Raw genomic sequence first — 20,571 nt, 5'->3', positions numbered from 1 at the left:
TTCCAAGGCAGGTGGCTTCACCACAGGAGCCCTCTTCTCTGCTCTGTTAATAAAGTCATTTTAATGTTACCCATTACCCCAGTCTTGGTTTCTTGCTAGCCTCATGATATGAACACTGCATCTCATATCTGACCTGCCAGAGAATAAATAGGGTGAAATGAGAGCACAAATAGGTATGGATTTATGGGGAGTGACAGGGTCAAGGGGGCTGTAAATGCCTGTTAGCACAGCAGTACAGCATGTCCTCCCTCACGTGATGGAGCGACAGTCGTTTGGACTGGGCCCATATCCACTCCAGGAAGATGTGCTTGGCCTTGGCAGTGGGAGAGCGCTTTGGGACCCTTTGGCATGACAGACATTTGCTCTGTTTTTTTCTTATCTAATTTCTATGGAATGTTTTAAAACAATCTAAGAAAACCTGAAATGATAAGAACTAATAAGCAAGAAGACAGAAGCTCCAGAAACATCCCTTGCCTGCATTTCCTTCCATCCCTTCACACAGGTGTTAAAGAAAGCAATCCATATTTTGCCAGATTTCTTCGCACACTTTTGGCTCAGTATTCCAGCTTGAAAAATGTGAAGGTGTGCTTAGCAAGGGGATGAAATGTCAGAGGATTATGCTCTCCATTCATTCAGGTAGGCAAGAATTCCACTGGCATGTATGCCTTTGGCTTTAGGACACTGACCTATCTCTAGGAGCCACACAGTTAAACATCGGTACCTGTGTATATACACAGATGCAGACAGAGCGACAAGGTCACAGACAGCTGCATTAACACAGGTGCGCTGCTCTCCACCAAGCTGTATAAATGTGTCTGAAGATAAGAAAGGAATTCACGCCTTGTCTAATATAGTTCTTGGACTTCCTACATCAGAAAAGCACAATTTCAGGTTTTATTTAAAGTGTTGTTTAAGAGAAGTTAAAATGAAGTAAAAATCTTTGGGTTTCAGAATAAGAAGTTTATTTCAATATAATACAAGTTGCTAAGATTATCAATTTCCTATCTACAAAGTTCTTAAGCCTTTTTTCCTAGAATCTGGAGCAAAATTCCAAATCAGTTCCAGAATATCCCCAAGATACCTGCTCAAAAATAACTTTATGTTGCTATTATCTAAACCAGACTGAAAACAATGACCAAGAGGTGAAGAAGTACCTCAGTGCCTGAAAACAAACAAACAAAGTCTTCAAAAAGCTGGCTAAGAAACAACGTTTGAGAATTAAGATGAGATGAAATTTCACTGGGGAGTTAACGGTCTGTACTGTATAAGGAGTCTGTGTCCTTGGCAGGGCATTTTCAGGATCTCCTTTGTGGGGAAGCAGGTTTAAAATAAATCCATTTTCCCAAAATAGTTGTGATTGAAAATGTTATTAGCCATAACAAATGTTAGTGCTGACAGGAGAATGGCCTGTTAGGGGCCTCTGGTGAAACAGTCAAGTGAAAGTCATATTTCACATTATTACTAGCATTTTCCTGTGATTTACAGAATATTTGTGAAACATTACTTGCAAGGCATATGATTGATATTGAAAGAACAGCTAGTGTGCAGGGGGAATCTCTATTTCACAGAGACTGTTTGCATGAAATTTACAGTCCCATAAAGTGCTCCTCTGTCCTCAACAGAGATCTAGTTAAAAGAACTTTACAGTCTGAAACATCCCAAAATTGATTCTAAATTAACGTTTCCATATTTATGTTTAAGGTGCTGGTGGTGTAATGCTATCCTATTTTTATTATAAAGCTGCAGTAACCCCCCACTATTCAGAAATACCGGCACTAGCCTTTGGACGTGAGGATTTTAGTTATACAAAGGGCTTGCATATGAATCAATGGCAAAAAAAGAGAAGAGTTTGAAACAATGATCATGTGAGGCTTCTGAGAATACAGTGGTATCTGTCCCTGGCTGCTACAATAAGAGCATCTGCTGACATAGTAGCCTTTAGAGCCAGCATTGCAAAGTACCAGGAAAATGTACATGAATATTTTTATCATGACCATTTTATACATGGGAACATACAGACACAGGGAAGTTAAATGACTTGCATGAGTTGTTCATCAGTGCTAGCATCAGCACATAACGCCTGTTTGTTGGCTTCAGACTCTGCTCTCAATAGTGCTGGGCTGCCACCCCAGTCCATTGGACCTAATAATCAAAACAAGGCTGGGTCAGGGCAGTGGTTTATTCCTGCCAAGAAAAACACAAGTGATTTAGGGACTGGCTCTGGCAATTCAGCAGTTCTTTACATCCAGAGTGCTGCTAAATCATCAGATTGAGATCAAAAGGCAAACTGGTGCTGCGTCAGCCTCAGTCCAAGTGTGAGGTGCCAGGGACTTACGGGCTTGGACTCATGGAAGGACAAAGTGATAGTGATTTGGTGTTAGCTTTGCACCTTGCAACATCAAGGTTGTGCCCAGCCTCAAGCAAAACTTAGAGCCTCTGCTTCCCTAGCAGGTTTCACCCTCTCCTGGCAGACCTCAAATCCCCCACAGCCTTCCTCACACACAATGCACCTTCCTCAGTGTACCCCAGTGCCTTCTACCCAGCCCCTATCAACCCACAGTGCCACTGGTCCCTCTCTCACCCACATGTCCTGCCACCCAGCCCCACTGTTAACCCAGTCAAAACTCCAAACCTAACTCTGCACTCTCCTCACCAAAACTCCAAACCTAACTCTGCACTCTCCTCACCAAAACTCCAAACCTAACTCTGCACTCTCCTCACCCCCAGCCAGGCCCCGCACTGATCCCTACACCCACCCTGGCCCCTACCTCCCCTAATCCACTGCAGTCTCAACATTCCCTACCCCAGAAACAACCATCCCACCAGGCCTGATCCAGCCCAACCGCGGGTCCAGTGGGCCCCCACAGTCCCAAACCCACCTCAGGCCCTACAGCCCCTCACGCACTCCCTGACCCCAGTGCCCACCCCCAGGTCTGTCTCCCTGGCCCAAATGCCTCCCTCAGGACCAACAACCCCCTCAGTCCCCACGCCCACCCTATCCTCCAGCCCCCCTGACTGCGATCCCCACTCCAGGCCCTACAACTCCCCTCATCCCGACCGCCCCAGGCCCTACCCGCCCCCCCCCCCTCCACGCCGCAGCGCCCGCCTCAGCCCCTCACTCCCTCTCACCTTCCCCGAGGGGGCGGACTCCCATCAGAATAACTGACACCGCGGCCGAACCAATCGCGGCCCGCCTTTGACCCTCCGGCCCAATGGGTGGGCCGATTTCCCTCACCAGTGGGCGGGGCGGCCAGCCCGGGCCGGGTGCTAAGGGCGCGTCGCTAAGGAAGTAGGAGGCGGGAAGGTGAAGAGCCGGAGAGCGGGGCGGGGTGGAAGCTCTTCCTTCCCATTGGTTGCGGAGGGGCGTGGGGGTGGAGCTTCCGGTGGCGAGAGCGGAAGCGGCGGTGGGGTGTGAGGAGGGAGGGCGCGGCGATGGGGGTCCGCGGGCTGGAGGCGGCGGTGGAGCTGGCGCCGGGGGAGGCCCGCGGTGCGGGGGCGAGCGAGCATGGGGGGGCCCCGAGGATGGAGGGGGGGCGGGCCCGCGGGCCCCCTGTGACAGAAGGGCCTGTGGGACCCCTGAGGGTGGGGGGGACACCGGGCCTGGGGGACCTCTGAGGGTGGGGGGGGGCCGGGCCTGGGGGACCCCTCAGGGTCGGGGGAGAAGGAGCCGTGGAGACACTTGTACCCTACCAGGTGTCTGGTAGTTTCTGGAGAGCAGGGCGGGACACGTCCCTTTTCCCCTGGAAGGGGGCAGCAGTCTCTGATGCCTCCCCTCGCCCGGGAGGTGTGAGGAGGGGGTCTCCGCCCCCGTAGCCATCTTCACACCGCCGGCTTTGCATCAGCGGAGAGCTCTGTGAGGCTGCAGGGATTGAAACTGCTGTCCTCCTCAGCACGCCCACACAGTGAAACTGGAACGAGGCAGTGTTCGTAACAGACTTAATAAATGAAGCTAATACCAGCTTCACCATTAGTTTTAAACTTTTTTAACCAGGCAAGTTGCCGTAAGTTCTGATTCTGGTAGACTGGTGGACAAATATCTTAAATCTTGTGATTTGTTTCAGGAAGCGGTACAGAGAGGGGGCACGCAGATGGTCAGCCTGTGGTGATCCTTTTAGGTTGGGCAGGCTGCCAGGACAAATACCTGGCCAAATACAGCACAATCTACGGTCAGAAGGTGGGTAGCTTATTTATATTTTCATGATACTATTATACAACTCTCTGAGAAACTGCTTCTTTTCTCCATGTTGGTGAAATCACTCTAAAGCCGCTCTCAGTCTGAAGAGTCATTGGGATTGAGTGGCAAGTTCTCTTGTCATTGAAAGCTCCTTGTCTGACAGTGCGCAGGCAGCGTTATCTAACAGTTGGTGATGTCATCTCTGCGTGCAGCTGAGACAAAAATAGTTCCTTGGAGAAACTTGCTGCTGTTTTGTGAATCGCTGGAATATTTTAAGGTTTTTAAAGTTACGAGATTATTCAGGAGTGACATGAACTGTGTAAACTTTCCAAACAGGTAAATGTGGGGGGAAAGATTATGCGTTTACTGCTTGCTGATAGGCCACAGCACAGACTTGGGGAGGCCAGGTTGACAAAACATGTCAACACCTGTTGTTCCTTTGGCTTTTCCTTCCTCTGAAGATGATTCATCTAAATGTTGTAATCCAAATTTATTTTATCCTGTCTGTGAAGCACACATCCTGTGGTAGTCATACCTGCTCACTAGGAAATCCTTGTGTTTGAAACAGAGAGGTCTGTCTGGCTGCTAGTTCCCTAAGTTACGTTTTCTTTTCTAATACTGTATTTTACTGGAATGACCCCAGCTTGTAGTATGGGGACCCAGTTAGACATTAGACTTTTTTTTTTTTTTGTTTGTCACCATACAAGGATCTTATATTTATCCAAGTCTGTTTCAGCTATAGGTGGCAAAGTTTGTACATTAACAAGTTTATTTAACAATAAACTTGTTAATGTGTAATCCAGTGCAAGAGTCCTGAATTGGCTTGTTCTAGTGAAGAATTAATTACTAAGTGACTGTTATGACTGAGGTGCTGCTGAGCAGATGAGGAGCTCATTACATGGCAGCATGCCAACTTCTCTGAAAATACTCTTCTATCAGAAAGATGATAGGAATGGGAAAGGAGGGAAAGGGTTTTATTAGCTCCCTAATAAGGAAGTGGCTGCAACCATTGCAAGATGGTACAGAAGACTTTGATTTAAGAACTTGATATCCTCTTCTTTCTTGTTCACTACTTAGGGAGCTCTGGGCAGGAGGGTTGTGTTGGTGACTTTGCCTTGTGTTTGTCAGTGCGTTTAGGTGATAGAAAAGACCTAAGGTATTTATAAATACAGTTCCTTCTGCTCTGTTTAGAAACTCCTCCAGGATCCTGTTTCCCAAGCTGCACCTAAGTGTAAGGCTTTGACTGTAATGGCAATTGTTCGGGCATTCTGAACCTCTGAACCAGTGCTCTTCATTTGCACAGCTGGAGCATTTCAGAAAGGCTCATGAAAATCATGTCAGTGTTGATTGTGGGTGAGTCTTAGAGACTGCTGCAAACAAGTACTACCCAAGGACAGGAAGAAATTCCTCCTGCAACTCCTCCTTGCATTTATTTCAATGTCATGAACTAGATGTGTAGCAGAAAAGGCCCTTCTTACTAAAATGGCTTATACTGAAGGTTTGTGAATCAAGGAAATGGTTTTCTCTTCCTGGGTGAAGACTAAGACTCATAAAACTTGTGTGGCAATGTCCCCAGGGGCTGTGCCAGTTAGCACAAGATTTGAAAGGATCTCAAATGTCATCAAGTCCAGGCCTCTGCTACTGCAGAAACCTTTTCATAATACTGTGTGCTGTTATGATTAATATAATCCTATTCATATTGGTGCCTCACTACTGACACTAAAGACCTTCTTCTGGCCCTGTGGTTTCTGGTGGAAACCTGTCCTAAATTTTCATGTTCTTTGTACTGATGCTTCCTTACTCCTTGTAATTTACAGCACAGCCTAAATGTCTGTGGGGTCTCTTTCTGTTCTTAGGGGTGTACCGTCATCCGCTACACGGCTCCATGGAGGATGATATTCTTCTCTGAGACCTTTGGCATCAGATCCCTCCAGACCCCAGCCAAGAGACTCCTGGAGCTGCTCTTTGACTACAGTGTAGAAAACAGACCGGTTCTTTTTCATGTTTTTAGCAATGGTGGTGTCATGCTGTACCGTTACATCATTGAGGCGCTCCACACTCACAAGCCATTTAAGAACGTCAAAGTAGCAGGCACCGTTTTTGATAGTGCCCCTGGCAGAAGAAACTTGAGGGGAGGCCTTCGTGCCTTGGCAACTGTATTGGTGTCCACAAATGTGCTGCTCAAGTATTTCCTCTTATTCACTTTTGCTACTACAGCTGTTGTACTGCGGATCTTGCTGTACCCATTGACCCGCTTCATCCACGAGAGCCATTACGATGCCCTGCTGAAAGCGCCCTCACGGTGGCCTGAGCTTTACCTCTATTCCCAAGCTGATGCCATCATCAAGGCCAGCGAAGTTAAGCACATGGCTGATGCCCGGCAGCAGCTTGGTGTCTCTGTGAAAGCTGTAGACTTCTCGGATTCAGCTCATGTCAGCCATATGCGAGCATATCCCACCTATTACAGCAACCTTTGTATGACTTTCCTGTCTGACTGTGTTGGGGGCTCACCTCGTTAGTCGTATAATGACCTCCAGTGTTTGCAGTGTTTGCCTCTGCTTTGCTCAGCTTGTATGGGAAATGTCACCCCCTTTGCCTTTGTGTCTTTGGAGGGAGGAAAGTAGAGACTTCTTAGCTTCCCCCTGCTGCCCCCCATATTCAAGTCTGAAAGCCTCTGGGCTGGCCTTTGGGCCAGCCACGTTATAGCAGAAAGTAAATGTGGATTAGTTTAAAGTACTGAAGGTAAAATCCTAGCATGGTTGACATTGATGTACATTATCAAGGTGTGTCAGCCAAGAATTTCACACAGAGTGTTACCTGTTTCTTTCTGTCTCCTGTTCTCTACTTTCCATGTTTAGTTGTCCCTGATGTCCAATGTGCGTGTTCTGTTGCCTTGTACTGATTTTACAATATAGCTCTTTCACGTCTTTGCTGTTTTTTTCCTCTCCGCCATTTCTTTTATGTTGCAGTGAGCAAACAGAAGCAGCTCTGCAGGACATTTCTCTTGGTGCATCCCAGATCTTGTTATACTCCTTGCTGGAGATCAGGTCCAGAAATCAAGTGTAAGACCTGGAAAAAGTGTATATAGGGCAGTATGAGCAGACTGTCATCTGATTCCTTTAAGTAGCTGAGATAGAGCAAGCAGTCAAAGCTCTGATCCTTGGTGGGAGCTCAAATATTTGTGATAACTTCTGTGTTCTTCAACCAAAAGATTTAAGTTAACCTTTTTGAATGTGTCTTGTTTTGTTTCTCTTCCCTCCAGTCTATTGTGTGTTCTGAGCAGTTTTGCTTTCCTGGAGAATTGCTCATATATTACTGTGTGTCTTTGAGCAGCCTGTATTGTGCATCTGGAAATGCAGGGAAACTGGCACAGCTGTAACCCAAAAGACCTCGGAAACAGAAAGGTGCAACTGCAGAGAAAAATGAAACTGTCTCTTGGAGCTATGATTCATACTGGATGTTTCTTAAATCACTTCCAGCCCACAAATGACCATGAAATTCAATGTTTTTCCCCCAATGTTCTCTTCAGATGATCAGTCTTTGCTGCCTGTGCAGCGCATACTAGTAATACAAGAAACTAATTCCTTCCACCTAGTGAAAAAGTAGTTTATTGCACTGCGCGTCAGCCATGTTTGGTTTTGGGTTTTGTTGTTTATTTGGGGGAGAAGTCGGGGTAAAGACAGAGGCGAGCTTGCAAATATGTTTATGTTGTGTCACAGTATTGCAAGCTTCTTAGTAATATGGTGGACAGTATTAACCAGCGTCAAATTCCCAGCCAAAGATTGCTGGGAACAGGCTCTGGAGGGCTGTGATACGGGCCTGTTTGAACAGAGGACTGCCCTTGAGAAGTAAGAACATAAAAAACACGAGGATTTTTACAGATGTTTGCTGCCTCTGGGCTGCTGTGCTTGTCCTGCCCATCCTTGGGGTGCTGTCATCCACAGTGACAAATCATTTGCTGTTCTGAATTGAAACAGAGAGAGGGAGGTCTCGTGGGAAGCACTAAAATAATTCGTAAGTATAAAACAAGAACCATAACACCTCACGGTGGAAGCACAGGGTGAGTTGTGGTCAGTGGCTGGCACAAATGTTTTTAGCAGGCTAATGTGACAAAGCTTACTTAAAGCAAAGAATAACCCCATGTTGGGCATAGTTTTAAAGGGTGGACTGGGGTGTATAGGGTAGGTGAGAATTAATGGGAAAAGAGCTGATGGCCTGGTTTGTCTTCAGTTTGTTTTTTTTTTTAAAGTGAAAACTGGCTCCAGGCACAGGAGCACTTGTTTCTTGGGGTCCAGTGTTCTGTAGGTGTGATCCCAGTTTCAGCTTCCAGTGTGAAGGTAAGCTGAGGGCTACACTGCAGTAAGATAGCCTTCAGCCTGCTGCTTTTCGTGAAGAAATTCTTGTTCCTAGGGTTTGGACCTATAAAATCCAGTCATGGTTCCCTATCCCCAGAAAGCCCATCAGAGATCTTTTAGCTTTTTTAAAGCAGGCCCCTGGTTTGTGCTGTAACTCCCGAGCTGTGATCTGTTTGCCTGCCTTCCCGGAGAGATGGGCTGTCTTCTGAGCATCCAGCCTGTTTGTGGCACTGAAAACTCTTAGGGAGCAGAGGTGATAAAGGTTATTTAACTAGTACTTGCTCTCATGCTGGTTTCTACAGGTTCAGTATTTACAGAACAGTTAAACACTCCATAATATATGCTTCTGAATTAATACAGTTGTGCTGAGCTGGGAATCTGCCGTTCCTGTTTATTGCTGTGGGCGTTGGATTTCTGTGTAAAGACTTGGGCTGTGGCGGAGCATGGCTGGCAGGAGATGGAGCTAAACCTTCCGTCCCCGTGCGATGGGATGGTGAAGCTCCCTCTGGAAAGACCCTCACATGTCCGCTACACCTTCCATCCCCACCTTCAGCTCCCCACCACGGGATTGCTGTTCCCTCAACTCACTCCGGCTCTGCTCCACCCCACCGCTTTACGGGACGGCAGGGAGGGAGCAGGTGCTGCCTGCTGGCGCTCCGCAGTTGGAGGTGCCCTGGGCTTCGAAAATGGAAACCTGCTCACAGGCATTTCCAGGGCTGCAAAACTGACTTGAAATCCAGAGCTCATTTGTGTACACAGCTCTCTAAGGGCAGGGGGATCTCAAGGAAGCCTGTGGTTTACAGAGGAAGTCATCAGTGCCAATCTTGTGGGCGAGTTTCGTTTTCCGTGCCCCAGCAAGTTTTAATTATGATTATGAGCAGTGTGTTAAATGTATTGTGTGATATATTGCCGCCTTCTTTCCTGTACAGCATGTATACTCACCCCTCCACCTCCTTCTGCCTTCTTTATTTCTGTTGCTTGTTATTTGAAACAGAAGGTTAATAACTTGGAGCCCGAAGGCACACAGCCAAGAACTGATCCAAGCACTACTGGATTTAAAAAACCCTAGCCTCAAACCCTTAATCCTTGCTAAACTGTCACAGTTTGGTGCAGCCTGTGTTCCTAAAGAGCTTCAGCCTGAACGCTGAAGGCCAAAGGCTGGGATATCTTGGCAAATCCAAGTAAATCTCTGAGATAAGCCGTGGGAGGGGTATTGCAGATCTGCGCTTTGGGAGGAAAAATGCAGTGTCCTTGGGCTTGCCTTTGGGTTTGGAGCGGGACGTGGCACCGACGGTCTCGTTTCCCTGCAGCACAGACGGTGGAGCAGTGTGGGCGAATCACCAGCGATGGTGGGAGAGGAGGATGCCCAGGGGCCAGCTGCTGCTGTTGTGCGTTTCCCAGCCAGGTGCATTTTGCAAGAGCACAAACGAACCTTTCCTCAGCAACAAAAGCTGTTTGTGAGTGTTTCCCATGAGGGAGCTGCCTGCTGGCTCACTCCCCTGTGCTGCCTTCTCTCCCCAGGCAGCGGTGGTGTTACGGGAAGGTTTTGAAAAAGAAAAAAAGCTACTTAGTGGTCAGAGTGGTTGTGTGCCTGCGCTGGAGGGTGCTGAGCTGCTGCTGTCGGGCCGTGGGAGGGTGCCCCGCAGCCGGGGCGCCCCGCAACACCGGGGGAGGGACCTGGGCAGAGCAGGGCCGTGGTCCAGCACAGCCAGGGGTCACGTTTCGGAGCTGGGGCGGGGTAATTCCAACCAGGACCCTGGGTGAAGACTGACCTGTGCCCACACCTAGTAAGAGTGTTTTAAAACAAGTCAGCTGTTGTCTTTTGTGTGCTGGGGCAGCAGGTTGTGTGCGGGCTGAGGTCCTACCTTGGTACGCGTGGGGACGTGGCAGGTGTACGTACATCACCGCCCCGTGGGGTGATGGAGGGAGCCGGCGAGGGCCGCTCGGAGCAGGGCTCCACGAGGTGGCAGCAGGCGCCTCTTCCCTGCCTGGAGAGCCTTCTGGTTCGGGAGAGGAGCACAGCAGGTCCTGGAGAAGACCCCAACAGCGCGGCTCAGCCCAGCGCTTCTGCGTGCCTGAGAGCATCCCCCGCAGAACGTCCCCTCTCGAGGCAAGGAAAGAGACCAGCGAGAACGGACTCCGACGACAAGAAGCAGAGACCGTGAATTAATACAGAACAGCATCCAGCCCTAGAGCTCTCTGCCCCTGCAAGTTGTACTAGATCCTATTTCTCAGCTTTAACTGAATGTTAAAACCAAAAGCCCAACGTCATGAATAGCTTTACAGCCCTCCCAGCATCAGCAGGCCAGGTTGCACTACTTCCCTCTCCGTCACCCAGAGAGGGCTAGCTATTTTTAAGCAAATCTGTGCCATATTGTGGTTAGACAGACCCTGGTCCAACTTCTAGAACCCCCCAAAACTGGGACTGTGGAGCTCCCTTGCGTTCCCTGCAGCCCCCAGGCCTGGGGACGGAGCTGGGCTTAGTGCTGCCCTCCGGAAAGGCTGGCAGGACCCCCTAGCACACAGGGCTGGGGGCTTGGGGGGCACTTAGGAAACAGGATGGCACAAATGGGGGTCACAGCCACTGACACCTTCCCCCCCGCCCTGCACCCTACCAGCACGCCCTATGCACGGCTCCTGCATCCAGTCTGGGGCACAGGTGAAGGAGGCAGGGGCTCACCCACTGGGCAGCTGCTTGCTCTGCCTGCCTGGCATCCCTCCATCCCCTGGCCTTTGAACTTGAGCCCCCATCCCCTTGTCTCTGCATCCTCACATGGCTGCAAGCCCACGCCAGTACTGCTGGCTGGAGATGGGCTGCAAGAGAAGGGCTGGGGTGGGCAGAGGCACGGCATCCTTCAGTCACCCTCCCAAACCCATGGGGGCTGGGGCAGGGAGAGCTTGGGCAGCCCCTGCCCTCCCCGGGTGATGAATGAGCTGACAATAGGGTATTGATAAGGAATTAACCTTGAGCCCTTCTTGTTTCAGTGTCAATAGAGCAGGAGCCAAGTACACACGTTTCATTGGAAATCTGTGTTTGGCCTCCGCTGCCTCTGTGCTCGGCGACGTGCTGGAGAGATGAGAGGGGGATGTGAGCTGCCCTGCTGCCCTCCTGCCGGCCGGGACCCGCCTCAGTGGGTCCCCCTCGACACCTCCAGCCCGGTGCTGCTGGGGCTGACCATGGGCACCCAGCCCTATGGAGCTGTGGCAGCCTCTGTGCCCCCCAGCTGGCATGTGGGGGGCTGGATACCAGGGCCCCCTGCTCCCCCAAAGGGCCTGTGCCCATCCTGCTCTGGCCTCCACTCCGAGCAGTTTGTTTAATTAAGTGTTTTGCCTAATGGGATTGCCTCATTTCCATAACAAACTGGCAGGCTGTCATTAGGTGGGCTCCCTCATTCATTACTGTTAATTAGATATGGATCCCCCAGAAGGCGGTGCGGGGTGATGAACGAGGCCCCTGACACACGCTATTACACATTAGCATTTTCTCAATACATCCGATACATCATGGTCCTCCGCTTCCTAAAGATATTTTAAATAAAATATTAGCAGCCTGCTGCGGGGTGGGTGGAGGGGAAGGGAGGGAGGGTTCCTGCCCCTCACCCTGGCCTCAGGCCTCCTCTGCTGGGCTGAAAGCAGGCTGGAGAATGGCTGAGATGCTCTATTGCATCCAACCAAAAAGGTGGCCAAATCCACCCCTCTCCCCATCCTTGCCACTGTAGATGGAAAGAGGTCACTAACACCCCTGCTGCCCGCTCCCCAGCCTGAGGACCCCCCTTGCCCCATCCCTGGGGGATGCTGCCATGGGGAGGGGTTTGAAAACACCCCATTGACCCGTCTGCAAAATGTTTGTAAACCAAAAGTGTCGGCGCCAGCCCTGTGGTGGGGGGAACCTGACCTCTACCCGCCCCTGCCCTAGCAGCTTCCCATCCACGTGGTGGGGGGTAACCCTATACCATGCCGGTGGCCCCTAATGCAGGATGTATAGATCTGTTGGGGCTGGCCGCCTCCTGCCCCCGACTAATGCAGCTGATGAGACTTCCTTATGGGGGTGTCCCCTGACGTGTGCCCTTTGCCCTGCACTCCTGGCTCTGGGGGGGGGGGGGGGGGACACGGACACAAGTTGGGGGGACCCCATCTGTGATGGAGCAGAGATGTATCCTTGCAGGGGATGCTGAGGCAGGACCCCTGGAGACCCCCCAGCACCTCCCCCATCCCAAGTAGGACTGTGGCTCCCCTTTGGGACATGACCTGCACCCAGGGGCTGTGGCATGTGTAGGGGGGTGGCTCCCCTGCTGCCTCTGACCTGCCAAAAAGGGACACACAGAAAGGCGGAAAGCGCCTGAGAAGATTTATACTTGTTTAATTAATGTCAAATGTAGTTTACAAACGGGAGTGACAAGTACCTCTTTGTATAATATACACCGACACACAATCATCGACACACCGGAATATCGCTTTGTGCAACTGGGATTCTTTGGGCAAAGATAGGTAACTCCGATATTTCAAAAAAAATGTTTTTTTTTTTTTTTTAAAAAATCATTTAAACTCATTGCAGAAGAGGGGAAGTGGCGGATGCCTGCTACAAACCGGGATGCCTCTCTCCCCAGCCTTCCCCCCTGCAGACCCCCCCTTGAAAACAGGGGATGGCTTCACAATTAAAAACAAAAAAATAAACAGAAAATAACCCCCCAAAACAAAGAACCAATGACTAGTTACATATGGTTTTACACATACGTACATAGAGCACACGGCTGGTCCACAACACCTGCCAGAAAGCCTGGCTCCCTCCCAGGGCCTGTTTCCAAGGGCAGGCTGGGGTGTCCTGCCCTCTCCCCCTTTCCTGGCTGCCTCTCACCCCCCACCCCCCCCTCCTGCACCCTCTCCAAATCCATCTCAGAGACCCCAGCGCTGGCACCCAGGCACCATGACTCTGGCTGGGTGGCACTCGCAGCCCAGCTATGCCCCCAGTTTTTCCCCCTTTACAGATCCAGACCCAAGTTCTATGTGCCTGCCCAAGTGCTACCCAGCAGCGACAGCCCCCTGCTGCAGCCCCTTCCCCTGCCCACAGCCTCCCCGGGGAGGCAGGACCCTCCTGGGGTGCCCCAGCTTCCTCTGGTCCCCAGTGGCTCTGCAGGGATGTGTCCCCGAGCAGGGGAGGCTGCAGCTCTGGTCTCAGAGGCCACCACGGCTGTGATGAGCTTGGAGACCCAGGAAAATCTCAGTTAGGAATTGTCACCTTTTGATGAGATGCTTAAAAAATAAAAACCACATCTCCTTCAGTTTGGTTTTTTTTTTTTTTTTGGGTGCAGTGGGATCCTTCTGAAATCACTCAGGAGATGCCAAGGACAGCAGCTGTTCTCTGCAAAACAGAACCAAGCTCAGGGCAGAGAAGCAGTGATGGGATGGGACCATCACTCCGCAGGCATCCTGCCTCCCCAGCCCTTCCCTCACCAGAGCACCCCAGCGATGCTGGGGTCCCAGCTCCAAACCCCTCACCCACTGCTGTTTCCAGACTGTCTTAAAATGCCCCAGCCACGCTGTTCTGCCAGGTGGGATCTGCTTGGAAAGACCTTGCAGGAGCAGGGGAGTTGAGCTTCCCCACCTCCCTGTCTTCTGGCTTCGGGAGGCTGGCACCCCACGACTGCCTGGGGAGCTGGGGCAGGGCTGCACAGCACGGGACTGAGAGAAGTCAGCACACGGGGCACGCATTCACCTTGGGAAACGGTTCAGCATCTGTTTCTTAGGTCCTGAAAGTAAAAGAAAAAACAACAAAAAAACAGGCCAGATGGCAGCTTTGGTTAAGGCTGAGGATACGGGAGACAGGGACAAGCATGAGGGACTGCGTGGAAGAAGCTGGGGCTGCAGGGACCCACTGGCTCTGGCTGGAGGCATCGCTGGTGGCCGCGGCCTGCCGGCGAGCCCCGTGGTGGCCACGGCTGTGAGGCAGGGCTGGCCTGGCTCTGCCCCGCTGCCGGACCCGCTTCTGGAAAAGGCCGGCTCCGGGAGCGCGGGGCTGGGCTGGCTCTACTGGGCAGAGCTGGGGCTCGCTGCACAGCGCAACCCGCCGAGCCCCTCTGGGCAAAGCCACCAGCAGGGCCACCCTGTCCCCTGCCATCTGTCCCCATGCCCGCTGCTTCCCCACCCCCTGCCTCGGCAGCAGGCACTGGGAGCAGCTCAGGCACCCGCGGCCAGCAAACGCTACCGGAGGGGAGGAAAGCAAAGCCCGGCAGGGGCTACAGAGGAGGCACGAGGGGGTCAGCCGGACCCTCCGGACCCTCGAGCAGGCACTCCTGGCCCAGGGGAGGGCAGCGCTCTGGTGGGCTGCATCCCTCCAGCTCTGCACCGTTTGCCCCTTCCCCAGCTGGGAAAGGCAAAGGGGGCTGAGCCAGATCCCCCCGCCCTGCCCGGTCCCCTGGCGAGGAGTTAAAAGCCGTGTCTTTCCGGGGATAACGATTCTATTATAAATAGCCCCATTAGCTACAACTAATGACAAAAATCCACCTCCTCTACTCCCCATAAGTTCTGTAAGTTATGGGCAATGCTACAGCCATTACTAAAAGCTGTTAACTTCATATCTGAATGAGGAAATATACACCACAGAACATTAAACCATTTATATTATATATATGTATATATATACTTTTTTTAAACTAATGACTTTAATGCCAAAACTTTGCTGAACCAAGAAAAATATGGGTTTAATGTTCTCTGCTCATTTTTTTTCTTTAAAAAAAATACAACCCCAAAAAAAGAAAGGGAAACTTATTAGTATGTAATGTTTGAGTCTATCCCATTTATACACAACATTGTAAACATATATAATCTATATTACATGTGCTTCATTTCTGCCTGGGTGTGTTTTTTTTTTCTTTAAACCTTTTTTTATCACTAGAACACCACAAAAAACCAAAACAGAACCAAACCAAAACCCAAACCAAAACAAATAAAAACAAAACAAAAAACCTGAACAAAGAACACAAGTTACAGGTTATTTAACATCTTTCTCTCAAGGGTCCCTTCCCCAGTCTCCTGGGGGCAGTGGTCAACAACACAGTCCAAAGGAGGGCTCACGAGCCATCCCCGATGCAAAGCCAGCTCCAGGGAACAGGTGGATGGGGAATACTGGTTTTAAAAAAGGGGGCTTCACAACAAAGGGTTTGGTTTTGCCCGCTGCAGATGCTGAAGGAGGTCTCAACATGCGGGACCTGGGAGCCAAGGCTCCCCACTGCTCCTGTATCCTCGAGTCCATGTCTGGAGTCTCTGGTTTGTTTTTTCTTTAAATTTTAAAACGTCTTTTTTTTGTTGCTGTCGTTCTCCCCCTTGGTGTGATGAGCTGAGCTGAGTAGCTGGGTCCCACCCTCCTGCTGGGTCCTTCATAAGTAGATGCGCCGAAGGTCTCCGGGAGACGTGATGGTGTTACACTGGGGACAGAGCTTCTTGGCACCCTGCAACCGGCAGATGAGATGAACAACGTGAGAAGGACAACCTGCGCGACCTTGCCCTTGGCCTGGGATCTCAGGGGGAGCAGCACAGGAGCAGGGGCACCAAGGCCACACCCTTCCCCTCCAGGCAGGGCCATGCCCTCCCAACAGTGGGCACAAGCTGTGGGAAGGGGAGGTGCCATCACCTTTCTTGCCTTCCCTGCAGCCCTTCGTCCCACTCCAGTCCCAGGCACAAGGCAGCTGGGCAGGCAGGAGCTCTGCAGGATGCTGAAACCCAGAGCCAAGGTGTCACCAAACTCAGCAGCTCTGGAGAGAGGGGTCTCTACAGACAGACTGGCCCAAGCACCCCCCCCATCCCTGCTGGCTGCCAGGGAGATCTGCTGCTCCTTTCTGCTTCCCTTGCTCACCTGCAGCCCTCGATGAGCCAGTTCAGGTCACTGAGCAGGCAGAAAACCAGCCCAGCTGGAACAAGTGCAGCTTTTAGCTGGGGTGACTGAACTGGTTCATGGTGGGGATGGACCATCCCTTTCAGGGCGGCACACTGGGGGACTGCCTCAGCAATCCTGCAAAAGCCCCAAAGCTGCTGGCATGAAGGAAGCCCCCACTGCCCACCCCGAGCTTGCAGAGATGCTGCGGAGACAAGTCCGTTCTGCCAAGGTGAGTTGAAACCAGCAAACTGCAACGTGAGCTGGGGCGAGGTAACAGGCGGCCGACATGAATGCTACATGAAATAAAACAAGGGCTGATGTGCCATCTGTCACTGGGCCTGACAGCAAGAGGGTGTTAATAAGCCTCAGAATTGGGGTCAATCTAAGCTGGTCATCGTTAGATTGGCAGATGTGACAGACAGTTGATGGGAAAAATGACAGAAAGATGGCTCTGCTGTGAGGTGGCCTCCTGTCTACAGCACCAGCAGTGCAGGAAACTGGGGTGCCCTAGCTTTCAACACTGACCCCAGCCTCGACACAACCTCCTGCCACACAGAACTGAGCACCCCAAGTTGTGCTCACTGCTGTCACAGGCCCTTCCAGCAGCTAATGCGCAGTGCTCGGTGTGACAAGTGAGACGACAGGGACGCAACATGCCGTGTGAGCACCTGCTGGCTTGCACAGGGCTTGCTAGCAGAACTGAAGCCATTTGGTCCAGTGCTGCGGCTGCTCTCCCTTAGCAGGGCTTGTTTCAGTACCTGCAGCAGTGAGCACTGCAGCTTGCAGGATTGCAGGATGTGGACTGAGTGGCAGGGCAGGACTGTGACGTGCCACACTGCTTTGGTTACTGCTCCCTGCATTTGGGTACATCCCTAGCAGAGGAACTGGCATTGCTGCTTACAAGAGCCAAGCACCCTTAGAAAAGGTCCTCTCTGCTCTGTGACAACACCTGCAGACACAGGACAGGGGCTTTCTCCCCTGGAAGCTCCTTGGACTAAAAGGAATCTAGAGGAGAGAGTCCCAGGAACAGAAAATTTACACAGGTGCAAGTAATTCACAAGGATACAGCTCCAAAGAAGTGCAAGTCATGTTTGCTCTGTAGTTCTGAGTGCTACCGAAAAGCCCCCACAGACCAGCCTTACAGCAGCTCCCCCCCTGCTCCCAGTGCACATCACTCCTGGCAGACATGGACTTTGCACACCCGCTGTTCCCTGAGCTTCGGGCTTCTGAGCAATCAGGCTCCCATTTGACACCCCTTGCTGCTAGCGGCTGAGGTGCTGCCCTGACACAGTGGGGAACCACGGGCACTTGCACCTGAGCTCCAGAACAGCCACTCACAAAGTCCTGTTGAACTGGAGTTTTATGAAACGCGATGGACATTCAAGACACACCAGACATTACTCTCAGGGTGAGCAACAGACCACTGGTGGTCTGGATGGTGCACCTAACTCTGGTGCTGATGCCTGTGGGCGCATCCTTCTAGCTGTCTGGGACCTATCTTATCCCTTCTCTAACTACTGTGCCTGTTTAGATTTTCAGCGTTCCGGGACAGGGACCATCTCACTGTGCCTGGGCAACGCATCAGGCAGCACCATGCACTGGTCTTCACAGAGCGGACTTGACATGCTGGATTCTGGCAAAAGCAAGCACAAACCACAGCTCTAAGGCCAGGCTTAAAACCCTGCTGAAACCCAAGGCTGACTGCACTGGCCTTTAACAGAGCCTGTTTATATAGCACACCCCTTTGCCAGTGCTCAAGACCAGAGCTATGCATCTCTGCCATTAAAAAAGGGCAAGCTCTAACCCTGCATGTCCCAGTAAAAACTCCCTGCAGCAGCAACAACAGGTAGGAGAGAAAAATCTAAACATCTGCCCCTTCTGCCGTTGTGGGCTGGGCTACACAGGAGGGTTGCCAAGGAGGGTCTCACTAATCTGGATGCAAATACCACTAAACAGTCTGTTTCAACTGAGTCCCTGCTCAGGTCTGCATCACCATGCAGTTCCCTGGTCCTCACAGGGGCCTGTTGCATCTGGTTGGCCTCTTGGCATCACCTTTTAGCTTGGAGGGTCCCAGGAGAAGTGGCAGGGAGGTGCTGAAGAATGAATTCACAGCAGGTTGTCAAAGGGGCAGCAGCTGGCAGCTGCCCGTTCAAGCTTTCCTGTGTGCCCTGACAAGCAGAAGTGTGCATGGGGACTTTAAGGCATTCCAGATGTGACCACTGCACACATCTGTGTCCATGCTCTCCTTCCAAGACAAGCACAGCTTACTGGCAAGAGGCAGCAAAGCATCCAACCAAGTAGCTGGAGCTTCTGCCTCTCTGGACAATGCATGAAGGAGAGGCACCTTCTGCAAGACCAGTCCCTGACCCATCAAATGCCTCAGCCTGCCTTCAGTTTGGGGTGAAGGGTGAAGGAAAGTGCTTGCTGCCACCTAAACCCACACCCCTCTGTTCCTCAGTGCTCCTGTGCAATGCTGAATGGCATTTCAGCAGTTATTTTCTCATAGCTCTGCTGAAGTTGGAGGTGTTTGGCTGTAGGTGGCTGGGGAGGAGCACGGACACCCCCCCCCCCCCCCCCGAGTTCATTTTTGCTGAAAGCAAACCTCAGCTGCTGCCGTCTCACTGTCTTGCATCTCATTCTCTATCCTGGGATTTGGAGGTGGACTGAGACAGCTGCAGGCAGATGTGCGTGATGACACAGGGGCAACCTCACTAACACAGACTAGACAGCTCAATGTGCAAAATTTCGGAAGGACAGATTCCTGGAAAGCCAGTCTGCCCGTGCCTCTCCAAAGGCTGCACACAGGTGCTTGCTCTAAGCACAAGTCCTCCACATTCAGCCCACAGGACAGCAGAACAAGCCTAATCAAACTGACTGCAGCTTTGCTCCTCTCTGTTGTGGCAAAGCAAGGTCAGGTAAGCAACTCCTTCACACCACAGGGCAAGGAAAGATGGGTGGATTTGTCCTGCCACACCCCGGGATCTCCTGCACCACATGCTGATGGCTTTAGGGGGATCCACTCTCCCCACCTAAGGCTGAGAGCTGCACGTGGGCAGCCAGCGCCAAGTTTTCATCCATGCTTGAAGTCAGAACCTTCTCTGACCCGTTTTCTGCAAAAGCTACGTGATTGCAGATTGATTTAGGGCAGTGGTGGATGCTGCTTCATCTGCACGTGGGAAAGGCAGCTCATCTGGAGCTCTGAAGCCCGGGTACGCTGGGGGGAACAACGGCATCCTAGAGACCTGCGGCAGCCTGGGCCGAGTGCTGCGCAGGCTGACTGCTCATGGCACGCCGGGCCCAGGTCTCTGGGTCTCCCGAGTACTTAAGCTTGGTATTAAACGGTTCAAGCAAAAATAATGACTTTGGACCTTTGGGGAAGCCTTTTTCTTTTCTTTTTAGAATAAAACTGTCATCCTCTGCACACATAAGCATGTGTGTTAAATTCAGAACTAAGTCCTGACTTTTTCTTTTTAGATTGAAATTGCTTAGAACCTCGTTCCTTACATCTGACTTTTCCATGTAGGTGTACAACATTCACTGGCACTAGCATTTAAGCTCTCCTCTCTTGTAGAGAGGCACATAAGCTTGTACACACACACATGCTGGCACAGGCACAATGAAAAAGCATTTGCTCCCCCACTGCTCACCTGCCAGCTGGGGTTACTAAACTTTTCCCTTGAAATAAAAATGCTGTGGAATAATAAGTCCCACCTGTCGGCCATTTCTTTCTTTCTTTTTTTTCCAGGTCCTTCTGCTCCTTTCATCATAGCTTCATGGAAAAGCCTTGATGTGTTATAGCTGCGTGTGCTAGAGTAAAGGCCACCTCAGCTTTTCCATTATAAACCCCAGTTTTGAGGGGTTTATAAAACTCTGCTGCAAGAAGTTTGCTCCAGGGCTGTTACAAAGCAAAGAAAAGGGGCTGGAACCAGGATGGAGTTTATTTTTTCTCCTCCTTTCTTAATTAAAATTTGGCAAGTGATTGATCCACAATACAGGCTAATCACTTGGGGTAGTAGTTTGAAAAATACATTAACGAGAGCTGAGATGTCGAGAAGTCGTTAGGGCTCACATGGTGCCAGGAAGGATTGGAGTATTTTGTCTTAAAGTTGCCTCTTAAAAAAAATGGTGTGACGTCTGCTATAAATTGGCTAAAGCAAGAAAACTCAAAAGGA

At 51.0% G+C, this 20,571-nt stretch overlaps 2 protein-coding genes across 7 annotated transcripts in view; one reads left to right on the top strand and one right to left on the bottom strand.

Annotated features, from left to right (window-relative positions):
• The first annotated feature begins 3,390 nt into the window (after positions 1-3,390).
• TMEM53 (transmembrane protein 53) lies at positions 3,391-7,761 on the top strand. 3 transcript variants are annotated; one of them, XM_040611159.1, is made up of 4 exons: positions 3,395-3,411; positions 4,062-4,174; positions 5,366-5,527; positions 6,031-7,761. In XM_040611159.1, the coding sequence occupies exon 4, from the start codon at positions 6,067-6,069 to the stop codon at positions 6,691-6,693; it is 627 nt and encodes a 208-aa protein (XP_040467093.1). In that variant the 5' UTR covers positions 3,395-3,411; positions 4,062-4,174; positions 5,366-5,527; positions 6,031-6,066; the 3' UTR covers positions 6,694-7,761. The 3 variants fall into 3 exon arrangements, with proteins under 3 accessions (XP_040467094.1, XP_040467092.1, XP_040467093.1); XM_040611160.1 differs by lacking the exon at positions 5,366-5,527 and having other exon boundaries at positions 3,391-3,409; XM_040611158.1 differs by lacking the exon at positions 5,366-5,527 and having other exon boundaries at positions 3,393-3,487.
• Positions 7,762-12,872: 5,111 nt separating this feature from the next.
• Positions 12,873-20,571, bottom strand: part of RNF220 (ring finger protein 220) — a 229,157-nt gene continuing 221,458 nt past the window's right edge. For all 4 annotated transcript variants that reach the window (XM_040610517.1, XM_040610516.1, XM_040610518.1 and 1 more), the window contains one exon: positions 12,873-15,974. In XM_040610517.1, the coding sequence (XP_040466451.1) occupies positions 15,903-15,974 (72 nt within the window). In that variant the 3' untranslated portion in view covers positions 12,873-15,902. The remainder of the gene's footprint in view (positions 15,975-20,571) is intronic.

Source organism: Falco naumanni, chromosome 11, assembly GCF_017639655.2.
Source record: "Falco naumanni isolate bFalNau1 chromosome 11, bFalNau1.pat, whole genome shotgun sequence".
Taxonomy (NCBI): domain Eukaryota; kingdom Metazoa; phylum Chordata; class Aves; order Falconiformes; family Falconidae; genus Falco; species Falco naumanni.
The sequence above is the reverse complement of the archived record's forward strand: the minus strand, read 5'-3'. Positions and strand labels throughout refer to the sequence as shown.